The 14,155-nt window shown below is 41.9% G+C and overlaps 1 protein-coding gene across 2 annotated transcripts in view; it reads left to right on the top strand.

The window, feature by feature from the left end:
- celf5a (cugbp, Elav-like family member 5a) overlaps positions 1 to 14,155 on the top strand; it is a 275,280-nt gene that overhangs the window by 226,204 nt on the left and 34,921 nt on the right. For both annotated transcript variants that reach the window (XM_052123558.1, XM_052123559.1), the window contains exon 6: positions 4,364 to 4,510. In XM_052123558.1, coding sequence (XP_051979518.1) covers positions 4,364 to 4,510 — 147 coding nt within the window. The remainder of the gene's footprint in view (positions 1 to 4,363; positions 4,511 to 14,155) is intronic.

Genomic DNA, 14,155 nt, shown 5'->3' on the forward strand with positions numbered 1-14,155 from the left:
AGATAAGCCCTCATTTGGAGATGGAGTTGAAAGCATAAGCATCATGGAAAGTCTTGCCGAAGCTTTGTGTATATGATTCCTGATCCATTCCCAGCAAAGGTCCATTTTGTGTAGTCATGCAGCACATCTAATGAACAGTAACCTAATGCATTGATAGTATCCCTGGCAATGTATACATGCTGTATAAAGCCTATGTAATACTACAATCATATTTGTTATGTCTGTTAGTCCAACTTTGCAAAAAATGGAATTGGTACAATTTCAGTTGGATTAAAACTTTTACATGACATTTTAAAACACAAATTATTTTTTTCTTGCGAATGAAATCAAACTTTTAAAGTGCATGTAAATGTACTGAGTAAATTGTTGTCTGTTCCAGACACAAAGTTTTTATGACTTTAGAAGGCTTGGAAGATGCATGAGGTATTTGGACCAATATTACGATCATTAGCTCTAATAGTTTTTAATTTTAATTGCATTGAAAAGAGCGACCGACCACACTCTCCACAACATCTTCTTTTGTGTTCCACGGGTCCTGCGGGTCTGTCAGTAAAGCTAGAACCAAACTAGCACTAACCAGCGTGATGGACCAGCATGGAACTTCATAGTGATCTAAGATGGTCTTTTCAGCAAAGTACATCACAGTCGCTCTTCAGTTCTGCCGACATGGCTTGTGGCCTCACCAGATAGGCCCCATACTGTGGCCACTTATCTACATTTTCACATCATTTTCAAAGATTCTCTTATCTTGGCAGAGGCACAACCTTTCTCTAACATCAGATCACAGTCATATTTTGGCATTTTTGCCCCAGTCGATTCTGCCTTTTTCTTCAGACGGCAATGCAGAGGATGTCGTAGGTTGATAAAGGTCAAGTGTAGCATCGAATCATTGAGAGATTCATAATGAATGTGAGCGCTGCTCTCACGGCAGGTGTTTCATTACCACGGTACAGGAGAGAATGAGAGAGCCAGACTTAGAAACCCACACTTCCAAGGACAGAACATGATCATTGGTGGCCTTGTCAATCTCGAAAAAACCCACGTTCTTCCGTTAATCCTTTTGATATTTCCGTACCAGTATTACATCCTATTGTGTCATGAAATCTGATATACATTTGTAAAACTGAATGTGCCTCTTAGTGACATAACATGCTGCAACTACTCATGTCAATCTACCGATATGAATGTTTTTATTTTTTTTTTAAAGAAAACATTTTATGACATTGAATTGTTCAACATGATCACACTTGACATCAGAATGATGTTTCCGATAGGATCGGCAACTGTATGCCGACGAGCTGACATGCAGCATTCTTATCAGACATGTTTGCATTGGTTTGAATGTGTTTACCTTTCCACCTGGCATAATTGGCAGCACATTGCATCAGCCATGTAGGAGACTAGGATTCAAAGCCAGGCAGTAACTATGTCTGAATAATCAATAACTAGCATTATTTGGAGGTTTCACTTTTCCCTCTAATATACATTTTTTATTAAACTAATGGTTAAGATAACCAATTAGTTTGGGTTGGGCATAGAATCTATAAATATATGCCTTTCTCTTCATTGTATAATGTCCTGTAAAGCTGAAAACAACTTGCTTCACTACTAGCTTTTGGCGACCTCTCCTGGACATAAATGGAGCTCACATGTGCCCATATGCCCTACAACACTTGCCGCTTTGGCCACTGGGGGTAGTGTTTTGAAATTTTGGTCAACGTATACCGATTTTGTCGAAAGAAAAGTCGGTCTACTCTTTCCAATTTCAGGCTGAATTGTTGTTTAAAAGTGGTCAGTAAGCCAAATAACAGACATTTAATAAATGATTAATGCCTCTGTTACTTTAATCACTTGGGTCAGTATTAAGGCCTTTGCACACTAGATGCGATAAAGCGAAACAAATTGCAGACGAATGGCCCTTTAACATTAAAAGTGAGACAAATGATCATTGTTAGCACATTCACACCTTTACAATAGGTGGCACCTAATTTTTGGTTCAGGATTTCTTCCTCTAATTACTTCAGTGTTTAAAGTCGTGGTCAAAACAGCTTTCTGTGCTTTAGCGCCACCAGTTACTCTGGCTTCGGTAACTGCAGCTGCTCCTGACACGTGATCCAAAGCTTATATAGTTGAAGTCAGAAGTTAACACACACTTAGGTTGAAGTCATTAAAACTCTTTTTTTAACCACTCCACAGATTTCATATTAGCGAACTATAGTTTTGGCAAGTCGTTTAGGACATCTACTGTGCATGACATGAGTAATTTTTCCAAATAAGTTTTACAGACAGATTGCTTCATTTTTAATTGACTATATCACAATTCCAGTGGGTCAGAAGTTTACATACACTAAGTTATCTTTGCTTCTGATTGGCTAATTGTATTCAATTGGAGGTGTACTTGTAGATGTATTTTAAGGCCTACCTTCAAACTCAGTGCCTCTTTGCTTGACATAATGGGAAAATCCAAAGAAATCAGCCAAGACCTCAGAAAAAAAATTGAGGACCTCCACATGTCTGGTTCAAACTTGGGAGCAATTTCCAAATGCCTGAAGGTAACACATTCATCTGTACAAACAATTGTACGCAAGTATAAACACCATGGGATCATGCAGCCATCATAATGCTCAGGAAGGAGATGCATTCTGTCTCCTAGAGATGAACGTATTTTGGGGCAAAAAGTGAACATCAATCCCAGAACAACAGCAAAAGACCTTGTGAAGATGCTGGAGGAAACAGGTAGACAAGTATCTATATCCACAGTAAAACGAGTCCTATATTGACATAACCTGAAAGGCTGCCAAGCAAGGAAGAAGCCACTGCTCCAAAACCACCATAAAAAAGCCAAACTACAGTTTTCAAGTGCATGGGGACAAAGATATTACTTTTTGGAGAAATGTCCTCTAGTCTGATGAAACAAAAATGTAATTGTTTGGCCATAATGACCATTGTTATGTTTGATGGAAAAAGAGTGAGGCTTGCAAGCCAAAGAACACCATCTCAACTGTAAAGCATGGGGGTGGCAGCATCATGTTGTAGGGGTTCTTTAATGCAGGAGGCAGTAGTGCACTTCACAAAATAGATAGCATCATGAGGAAGGAAATGTATGTGGATATTTTGAAGCAACATCTCAAAACATCAGCTATGAAGTTTTAGCTTGGTCACAAATGGGTCATCAATTGGACAATGACCCCAAGCATACCTTCGAAGTTGTGGCAAAATGGCTTAAGGACAAAAAAGTTAAGATATTGGAGTGGCCATCACAAAGCCCTGACCTCAATCTGATAGAAAATAAGTGGGCAGAACTGAAAAAGCATGTGCGTGTAAGGAGGCCTACAAACCTGACTCAGTTACACCAGTTCTGTCAGGAGGAATGGGGCTAAAATTCCAGCAACTTATTGTGAGAAGCTTGTGGAAGGCTACCGAAAACATTTGACACAAGTTAAACAATTTAAAGGCAATGCTACCAAATACTAACAAAGTGTATGCAAACTTCTGACTCACTGGGAATGTGAGCTGAAATAAATAATTCTCTCTACAATTATTCTGACATTTCATATTCTTTTCAAAAATGTGCATTTGGCGTGAAAAGGCATTTGCACTGATAAATAACATTAAGATACATCTATCTAACCAGCATATGTTTGGTGGAAAGTTAAAAACGTTAATGTGTTATAGAAGAACTTATGGTGATATATAACCTATTTACATATATATTTCAGAAGTCAAGGTTTTTATAATACATAAAGGTGAAGTGTGTAATTTCTGTGCCACTTGAATTACCAAGCAGTATTGCAAAAATAGTGGCTGTTTCCATACAGGTTCTCTCAAGCACTCCCCCTGTATTCTATTGGTCAAGCAACCAGATTGTCCCACCTCCAAACTAAAACCATTGTTTCAGCCAGTGTTGCCTTGTCAGGATGCTTAAACAAGCAATTAGGGAATGATTTCAAAGTGTCAAAGAGCCACAGTGTTTACACTTGTCAATGAAATCAACCTATGTATTGCTTAGTTGTTTTAGATGGCTCTTCATATTAAGCTTGGATAGGAAAAAATATTTTAACATTGATAACGTTTTACACACATCCCCTTTATTTACCACACCATATGTGGTCCATCTGAAACCAACATTTTGGTTAAAAACCAGAATAAATTTATTTTAACCAGAACATGTTAAAGTGCTTAAAGTGCATACCATTGAATTCTAAAGTGTCATTGTTATTTCACTGTTATACAGAACTAAGTAAATATGTACATTTTGAGTTGGATTTGCTTGGTGTTGTGTGGCAGTCTCAATTGCAATCCGGGAGGTTAAATGCAGCCTGCCCTCTCTCCTCAGACTGGCTCCGATTCTCTCCTCCCTCAGGGTGCCTCATCCAGCCTGGTGGTCAAGTTTGCCGACACGGACAAGGAGCGCACCATCCGTCGCATGCAGCAGATGGTGGGTCAGTTTGGGATCTTCAACCCTGCCATCGCCCTGCCCTTCAGCACCTACAGCACCTACGCACATGCGGTGAGTACCCTCCTCTCTTTGGGGTCTTAAGGGCCAGACAAGTTTTGATGATCTCATCACCACCCACATGCCCTCCCCGTCACTGCATGCCCACACATCCTGGCTCACGTTCCCAAGTGTCTCTGATGCACACAATTGGCTCAGGATGACTCAGAATACTCTATAAAGAAATCTTTACCCAGCTATTTATAGAGTGCATGTTAAGTTCCTTCAGTACGGAGGAGGTTGAAAGGCAGCTGAGAGGTTGAACTACACTGCCAAGGGCTGATGCCCAGAATTTACAGAATAATAATTCATGGAAATCTGTCTTGTGTTTTTTCATACAGTGTTATTATCGTTAATTAACACTACATGTTATTTATTTTTTTGTAGATTTTTATTTGTATTTTTTTTTTTAAAGAAATATAATAAAAAAAATAAAAAATCGCAATTGGAAAAATGTAAAACATAAATAACAATTAATAATTGAAAAAACTGGGATTAAACTAAAATACATTTTCTTGACTTAAAAACCAAAAAAAATACATTTTTGTTTTTACGTAACACTTTACGATAAGGTTGTATGCATATGCTTACTTATAAATTAACATGAACTAACAATTAACAATACTTTTACAGCCTGGTTAATGTTAATTTCTACATTTTTTTAATTAAACGTTATATACATTGGCATGAATTGACATAATTTTCTACATGCTTTTTTAACTCACATGATCTAATTATGAACAATAATATTGTAAATTAACATTTAGCCAGATTAATAAATGCTGTTCATTGATTGTTCATCATTAGTTAATGATACATAATGCATTAACTAACGTTATAATATGCAGCCTTATGTAAACTGTAACAAGTTTGCTAAATTGAAATCTTTTCAACACACATTCATGAAACATGAAAATGCCACTAGATAGCAATAACACTAGATGTCCCTGAGAATTTTAAGCTTTTCAGTTTGTTTAAAAGAAATCAGCCAACACATGAACATAACTGAAACTAAAAACATGGAAAGCTACAAAGCAAACTAACAAAAATGGATCTAAATTAACAAATTGAAAATCAAATTGAACTAAAAACTAAACAAAAAATTCAGAACTGTAATAACCCTGTCACTATATGGAATAGATATACATTTATTCATGTACTGGTAGGCATAGGCAAATTTTGTTCTCATAAATGCCAGGATTAATTGTTGGATCCGACCCAGCCTCTGAGGGCTTATCATTCGCACTCATTTTCATATCACAGACATGTGGGGAGGGCTGAGGTAGGTGCATACGGACAATCCCACAGTAACTGCAGGGTCGGTACAAGAAAAAAAAACCCTCCCTCATTATCATTCATGAGATGCGGACCGTCCACTGGAAATGCAAATGGTCTGAGAGTGGCGTGCTGGAAGGCAGGCAGGGTGGATACTGTGGCTCCCACAAGTTGGCAGTGACTTTTATCTCCTGTGCTAGAGATGGTGCATTGCTGCTCGGTGGCACTGACACTGTCTCTATAAATTACTGTTCTATCGTGAGCCACAACCCACACTCACTGCACCGACTGCCTTATGATATCACAAGCAGCTCGTGGCCAAGTTTGAGACTTTTTATATTTTTCTATGAATCTTCTTTTTTGCTTGTTAACTTTTTCTTCTTTAGACTTAAGGAAAGGACTAAAAGGCACCATTATTTTAAGCTACATAAACAACCCTCTATTATGCATTATTTAAAAACAGACTTAAAGATACTCAAAGTCATCGAGTTATCAACAATTCTCTACTGGCTTGTTATAATAATTGGTGATTGCTAAGGCAAGCATCACTATTACTATTGTTCATACCAAGGCCATGTCCACACTACCGCACTTTCGGTTGAAAAACACATTGATTTAGATGTTTACTCCTCTCATCCACTCTGGAATGGCGATTTTCTCCATTGAAAATGCATACTTTTGAAAATGCTCTCCATTACAGCATACTTTGGAAAACGATGAAGTTAGGAAACTAAAAACGCAGTTTTCAAGCAAAAATGTATTGTTGTGGACGTGGTCTAATACGTTTTTGGTTGAAAACACATTGATTTTGCCATGTTTACGCTTCTCATCCACACTGGAACTGTGTTTTTCTCTACCGAAAACATAGGCTTTCAAAAACATCCTCTAGTACCACATACCTTGTTTTAAACTGTGCGTTTTAGTGCGGATGTGACCTAACACCCTCTCTACACCAATTGAACCCCTTTATAATCAATGGTGCTGTCTACACTGAAAGCGTCCATTGTGGCGTATCCATTGTGCCGACAGTAAACGGGTGTCCTGTTCCATTTTGCACTGCTACTGCCAAGATTACAAGTAAGCTGTTTAGAATGTTTGTGTTGACACATCCAGTGTAGACAGCCTCAAGCTGTTGCGTTGCGTAGCATAAATGGATGCGTAAACAGGCTATAAGGGTTAATGATTTTAACAAACCCCTAACCCTAAGAATTCAACTTCAGAACGATTTGTGTTACAGACATAAATGATTAGCCTACTTCAAATAATGTGGATTGTTGTAAAGAGGTGCGCTCTTTAAGGACCCAAGCCATGTTTAATTACTTTACAGAAATGCACCATGGTAACCATAGTTTCTGCCAAAATCAGAGGCATATATTAGATACAGAAACCTCTGATAGGCCTATTTATATATTATTATTATTGTAATTAATAATAACAATAATAATTATAACCTAATAATAATTATTACTATTTAATTACATTATTGATATATTCTTAATTTTTTCTCACCAGATGAAGCTGGATATGTAGGCTACATTAACTGTGGAATGTGTTTTTAACTTTGGTTTCTCCTGGTTTTACCTTTATAAAAAACACATCTGTCAGCACTATTACCCCTCCAATTTGCACTAGCATGCCCCCTCCTTTGCTCTGACTAAAATCCAATTTACTGAGAGTATCATTTTAAAATTACATTTAAATCACTTCTGGTTAAATACACGCCCACATCCGGTTCTATCAGTATTCCAAATAGATACAAATAATTTTGTTAGAGTAACAAATACAGATAATGATAATAGTCAAGGATGGATTACCGACCGGGCCAATGGGGCCAGTGCCCAGGGGCCCTTGACTGTCTGGAGGTGCCCTTGGCTTTAAGGCTGCGCAATCTAGTTTGAAACCCCCCCCCCCGATTGAAAACCCTTTTGGGCATGAACAACGAACCCCCAACCAACCCCCCACCTCCCACCCGGCCAACGTCATCAACAACGTTTGGACATGAACAACTAACAGGGGGGCCCTTGGAGATAATTGACCCCATAGACTTTGCAAGTCATAAACCGTCCCTGCTTCTAGCAGTAATACCATGTTTGTTAAGGCTACATCCACATTAATCAGGATCCTTTTGAAAACAGCGTTTTAAGAATAGGGAATAGCTCAACAAGCCACGTGATAAGATGCGCAGATTGACGTTCTCAGATGCCGAGGCAACTGAGATTCGTCCTCTGCCACCCGGATTGAGGCTACGCATTGGGAATTGGGGAGAAAAAGGGAGGAAAAAAAACACTATCTCAGTGTGGACGGAAGGCCAAAACAAAGACAAAAAGATGCATTTTCAAACAAAATGGTATAAGTGTGGATGTGGCCTAAGTTTAGTAACAAGTGAAAACGTCTCGGGTTACATGTGTAACCCTTGTTCCCTGAAAAAGGCGGAACGAGATGTTGCGCTGCTAAGCGCTACGGGGGAACAGCTTTCGCTGTGAGCCGAGCTGAAATATTCTGTGAAACACGTCAATGAACATTGACCAGAATTTATAGCCTCGGCTGATGTAATCATTAGATGCACCTGAGGCCAGGCTATAAATGGATACGTCACCAGGTGTCTTCAGATACTTCTTTTTGAAGAGCAGTCCTGGGACGTCCCAGTGCGGCAAAGCAGCGCAACATCTCGTTCCGCCTTTTTCAGGGAACAAGGGTTACACATGTAACCCGAGACGTTCCCTTTACAAAAGGCTTCGCTACGATGTTGTGCTGCTAAGCACTACGGGGAACGCAATACCCACGCCGCCGCACTTGAGGCTGTCCGGACCCCTTCGGTTGTGCAGTGTACTCACAAAAACGCGAGAGGTCTCAGACATGAGCTTGAGATGTCGACTCAAGGGCATAAGAGCCCGGAGTAGCATAAACATCTAAACCATTAATTTTTTGATGAATGTGTGCGGAGAGGACCAGTCTGCCGCATCACAAACTTGTTCAGGCATGAGCTGAGATGTCGACTCAAGGGCATAAGAGCCCAGAGTAGCAAAGCATCTAACCCACAAAGTTCGATGAATGTGTGCGAAGAGAACCCTATCGCAACACAAACTCGTCATAAAAACTGATGAATGTGAGCGGAGAGGACCAGCCTGCCGCACCACAAACTTGTTCAGGCATGAGCTGAGATGTCGACTCAAGGGCATAAGAGCCCAGAGTAGCAAAGCATCTAACCCATAAAGTTCGATGAATGTGTGCGAAGAGAACCCTATCGCAACACAAACTTGTCATAAAAACTGATGAATGTGAGCGGAGAGGACCAGCCTGCCGCATCACAAACTTGTTTAGGCATGGGCTGAGATGTCGACTCAAGGACATAATAGTCCGGAGTAGCAAAGCATCTAAACCATAAAATGTGATTAGTGTGTGCGGAGAGTGCCAACCTGCCGCACCACAAACTTGTTCGGTGTCAACTCAAGGGCGTAAGAGCCAAGAGTGGCAAGAACATCCAAACTATAAAAGTTTAATGAATGTGCGCGGAGAGGACCAACCTGCCGCACCACAAACTTGCTGCAGAGGGAGACCTCTAGCCAAGGCTTTAGAGGAGGAGAGCCCTCTGGAAGAGTGCGCCCTAAAACCTACTGGCGAAGCTTGAACGCGCGCCTCGTAGGCCCGGGCAGTAAGGTCCCTCACCCAAAGTGACAACCCAGTCACGGCTCCAAAGTGAAGAACTGCTGCCCTGACTGTACGCCACTAGCAAATGCGGTGGACATAATTCTGAAGGGCACAGACTGGACAAAGTCTGAGTAGTCTTTAGCTGCTCCAGCATTACAAACGGCAGGGAGCAGAAGGCTTAGAGAATGACTGGCCAAGGGTCGAGAAAGGCACCTTGGGCAGGTAGTCAGGGTGAGGGTGCAAAGAATGCTCTTGGTCCTACCTGGGGCAACTCAAAACAGGCCGGCAAAAGAGACAGAGCCTGTAGGTACCCAAGTCTCCTTAGAGACGTAATTGCCATATGAAAAACCATCTTGAGAGTCAGAAGTCTACCAAACGCTGACTCTAGAGGTTTTAAAAAGGGGGGTCTTACCCTATGAAGAGGTCCTAGCAAGGATGCCTCTTAGAGGGCACCCCGCCCACCAAGGCATGGCAAACCGAAGTGGAAGCCACATAGAACCCGGCAGTGGCGAGGCAAGTGCCCGCTGACAGTTCTTTCCACAGAAGAGATTAGCTCCGAGAACCAAGCCCTGTTCGGCCAGCGCGGTGCTATCAGTAAGAGGCAAAAACCCTTGCTGACGAACTCTGGGCAACTACTACCTTAGGGTGGAGTTCTTAACTCCCCCGTTGGTATTTTCTGTCTGGACCGTAAATCTGCTCCCATATACGGGCATCCAGGGATATAACTGACCTGAGTGACAGGAGCTTGCCCTGGGCCCTAAGGAGAACCCAACGTGTCAGAAATACAGCTGACAAGAACGTGGGTCTCCTTGATTATTTATGTAAGAGGCTACCGCTGCATTGTCCACCCGCACCAAGACATGGCAGCCTCAGGAGGAGGTATTTCAGGGCCAGAAATACAGCCATCAACCCGAGACAGTGACTGTGACAGCCGAGCTGACGACCCTCCTATCCCCTTAAGCTGGACGACAACTTAAGGCCGCTACCTCGCCCATCAGGGAGGCGTCTGTTGTTAGCAGCCTGCGACAACAAGACGCACCTAGAGTGGGACCCAAGGCAGAGAACCGGGGTCTGAACCATATAGAAAGGGAACGAAGCCTGAGGCGCGTAACCCTATTTAGCCTAGGGGTTTTGGCCCTTGGAAGAAATCCCCTGGCTTTTGGCCACAACAAAAACGGTGAGCAGAAGGTCCAGAGGGATCACTGTGGACGCCTTCGCCCTGAGACCTGGAAATCATTGATACTGATAACAGTGCAACCTTGACCTAGCCTGACTTTGCTCAGGGTGATCTAAATGGACTCAATACTAGCGGGAGACAGTTATGCCCGCATTGAGATTGAACTCCATACGATGCCCCGATAGACAGTGTTCTGAGTGGGAGAGAGGACGCTTTTCTTGGCGTTGAGCCTCAACCCCAGAGAAACAGATGAGCTGAGACGATGTCCCTGTGCTGAACTGCCAGTTCCTGGAACTGCGCTAGGATCAGCCAGTTGTCTACATAATTCAGAATGCAGATGCCCCGGAGTCGCAAGGAGCCAGCGCTACATCATGCATTGTGAATGTGCGGGTAAAAAGGGCTAGGCTGAGAGAAAGAACCTGACCCTGGAAGACTTTGCCCCTGGAAGTGAACATCAGGAACTTTCCATGTTGTGGCAGAACTTCTAAATGAAGTATAGAAGTGCGTCATAAGATCGATGGTGACCAGCCAAACGAGTTGTAGGGCTTGAGACACGACCGTCTTGACAGGCATAATCTTGGACTTGAACACCCACGGGTAGTTCAAGCTTTAAGATCTAAGCCAGACGCCACCCCTCACCCTCCATGGGAAACGGGAAGTATTTAGTGTAATAACCTAACTCTCTCTCTGGAAGGGGAACACATACCATGGCCCCTTTAACCAGGAGATTGAGTTATATATTTTTTTTACATAAAAGAAATCCGGTTCACGGTAGTGAGAACATGCCGTTGAAACACGGAAAAGCGGCGAGTGAATTAAATCCTGACGCCCTTATAAGACCCACAGAAAATAATATATCCGGCAGAAGTTCCCACGCTGCCAGGATCTCTGAGATGGGTATTATATTTTAACACTTCCTGTTGAGGGGTTGTCGAGTGTTTCGAGTCCTGAATAAAATGCAGGAACAGCGAAAACACCCAACTGGGAGGAACAGCATAGTGTGCAGAGCAGCACCAGCCTGACCTGCTGCTTGATAAGCCCTTCCCACTAAAGTGGAGGTTGTCCTACAAGGCTTTGAGGGAGAGAGGGCTTCTAAGTGATGATGCCGAGCCCGGCGAGAGATAGCCCGCAAGCGTCTCTTCGACCGGCGGCATCACTGAATACCACCGTGCCTCAGCACCCACGACAGTCGAATATAATGACGTCGAGGGTATGTGAACACGGGAAGAAAAAAAAATAAATAAAAAAAAAATATATATATATATATATATATATATATATATATATATATATATATATATATTTTTTTTAGGGGTTCTCCATGAGCGAAAAAGCTCTTAATGGAGGTTTATCAAAGAAGGGAAGGAACCCATGAGGCGTTCCCTTTCTTAGACTGGAAGATAAAATCTATCCCCTAATTTGGAGCGTTTGGGGGTCTCTTTTTCGCGTGGCCAGACCAATCTGGCAACCACACGAGTAACATCGAGCAATTCCTCCGTAGATTTTTATCGCGGACGGAAAGCTCGGAGGCGGGAAGAGAATAGCGATCCACCTCATGATCCGAGAAGCGTCGAGATCATGTGAAGAAACAGCTGGGTTTGGGGAGAGAGTGAGAGAAAGGGATCAACCCGTCTCTTGCTCCTCAGCCAAAACCATGCACGAGCCCCACGAACGATCTTCTTTTCGAGAGTGCTGACTCCCGGAAGCAAGCGAGGCGAGCACGACGCACTCTGCCTGTTAAAGCAAATCGCAGTGCTCGCACCCGCACTGCTGCAACGCGAGAGTAGCGTGCTCCCAAACAAACAGCAAAAACTGATGTGTGTCGTCTTCAGCTATAGAGCGAGAAGAGGGGAACACGCACCGTTTGCGGCTTTCAGTCATTCTATCTCTTTTTTTTTAAATATATATATATATATATATATATATATATATATATATATATATAATATTTTCTAAACAGAAGAGAAAAGAGAACAAAGAACAAAGTTCACTGCACACTGTCTAACTGATTCTAACTCCTAACAGAGGAAAGAAAGTTTTGACAGGGTGTGTGAAACACACAGAAACAGAATTGCTCTGAAAAAAGAGTTTCTGACAACACCTGGTGACGTATCCATTTATAGCCTGGCCTCAGGTGCATCTAATGATTACATCAGCCGAGGCTATAAATTCCGGTCAATGTTCATTGACGTGTTTCACACAATATTTCAGCTCGGCTCACAGCGAAAGCTGTTCCCCCGTAGCGCTTAGCAGCGCAACATCGTAGTGAAGCCTTTTGTAAAGGGAACACTGGAGACCAGAAAACAAAAACAAGCTTTCATTATGATTTGTGGAACATTTCCGCATTCAGGAATATTTTATCAGTATATGTTTTCCCTGGGAATCAAACCCCCAGCCTTGGCATTGCTGGCACCATGTTCTACCAGTCTTTGCTCCCCAGAGCAGAGCTTAAGAGGGCTCACCCCCGACCTCAAAGCATTAATACCTGCTTCATAAACAGGTGATAAGCCACATAAGCTAAACATTGAGCTTCAGATATGGCAATGGTACATTTAGAAATGTGGAGGACGAGCAAATTAAGAGGCTCCTCCACAAACACAGCTGTGCAGAGGATTACTGGGTTGAGCTGACAGCCAGTAAATTGGATTTTAGTCAGAGCAAAGGAGGGGGCATGCTAGTGCAAATTGGAGGGGTAATAGTGCTGACAACATCGTGCCAAAAGACAGATGTGTTTTTTATAAAGGTACATCCAAATCCTAAATCTGACAAATATCTTATCGTTCTGTAACACATGAAGATGTTTGAAATATCAAATGTGACCACGTCTTTGTCTCTTGAGTGGAAGAGGGGGTGCAGGGGAGTGACACAAACACGAGATAAAAGTGAGAAACATTCATTTTCTTTCAGACGCTCATGTCAATACAAGCCGAACAACTTTTATCTTCCTTTTTCTCCCGCTGCCTCACGTTTGATCTTTTTCCTTTTCTGAGCAGAGCCATCTTCATTTTCGCCTTTTTTCTTTTCTTTTTTTTGGAAGATGAATGAAAGCGCGGCTGTTGATGGAAAGCCAGAAAGATCTCTTTTACTTGACGCCAATCACCAGAGACGATGCATTAGATTAATATTATCCACAAATTGCTTGAAAGCACTTCAAAATGTACTGAAGCCAACATTAATGAGGGGAATGTTTGTCTGGGTTGTTTTTGATGGGTGGGGGGGATTTTTGTCGTACCATTGACCTAGATTGCCCCCTGTTGTTGAGAAATATAACATTGTCAGCCATTCAAAGAGCATGCATCTTTTTAAAAATACAATAGTTATGTTTGGAAACACTGTATGAATCATCTAGATAGATGGCACATTTTAAGAGCATTTTTCCTATGATTTTTGCATTGGATAGAAATGGATGATCTCACAACTCTACATTTCTTCACAGAGTTGGTAGACATTGCATGCTTTACTCTAAAGCCTGTGTGTTCAACCAGGAGGTCTGTGGAGAGGAAATATAAAAAATATAAAACTCACATTTTTCATGACATTTCTTACTATTAACTAATTTG

This window comes from Xyrauchen texanus, chromosome 50, assembly GCF_025860055.1.
Source record: "Xyrauchen texanus isolate HMW12.3.18 chromosome 50, RBS_HiC_50CHRs, whole genome shotgun sequence".
Lineage (NCBI taxonomy): Eukaryota > Metazoa > Chordata > Actinopteri > Cypriniformes > Catostomidae > Xyrauchen > Xyrauchen texanus.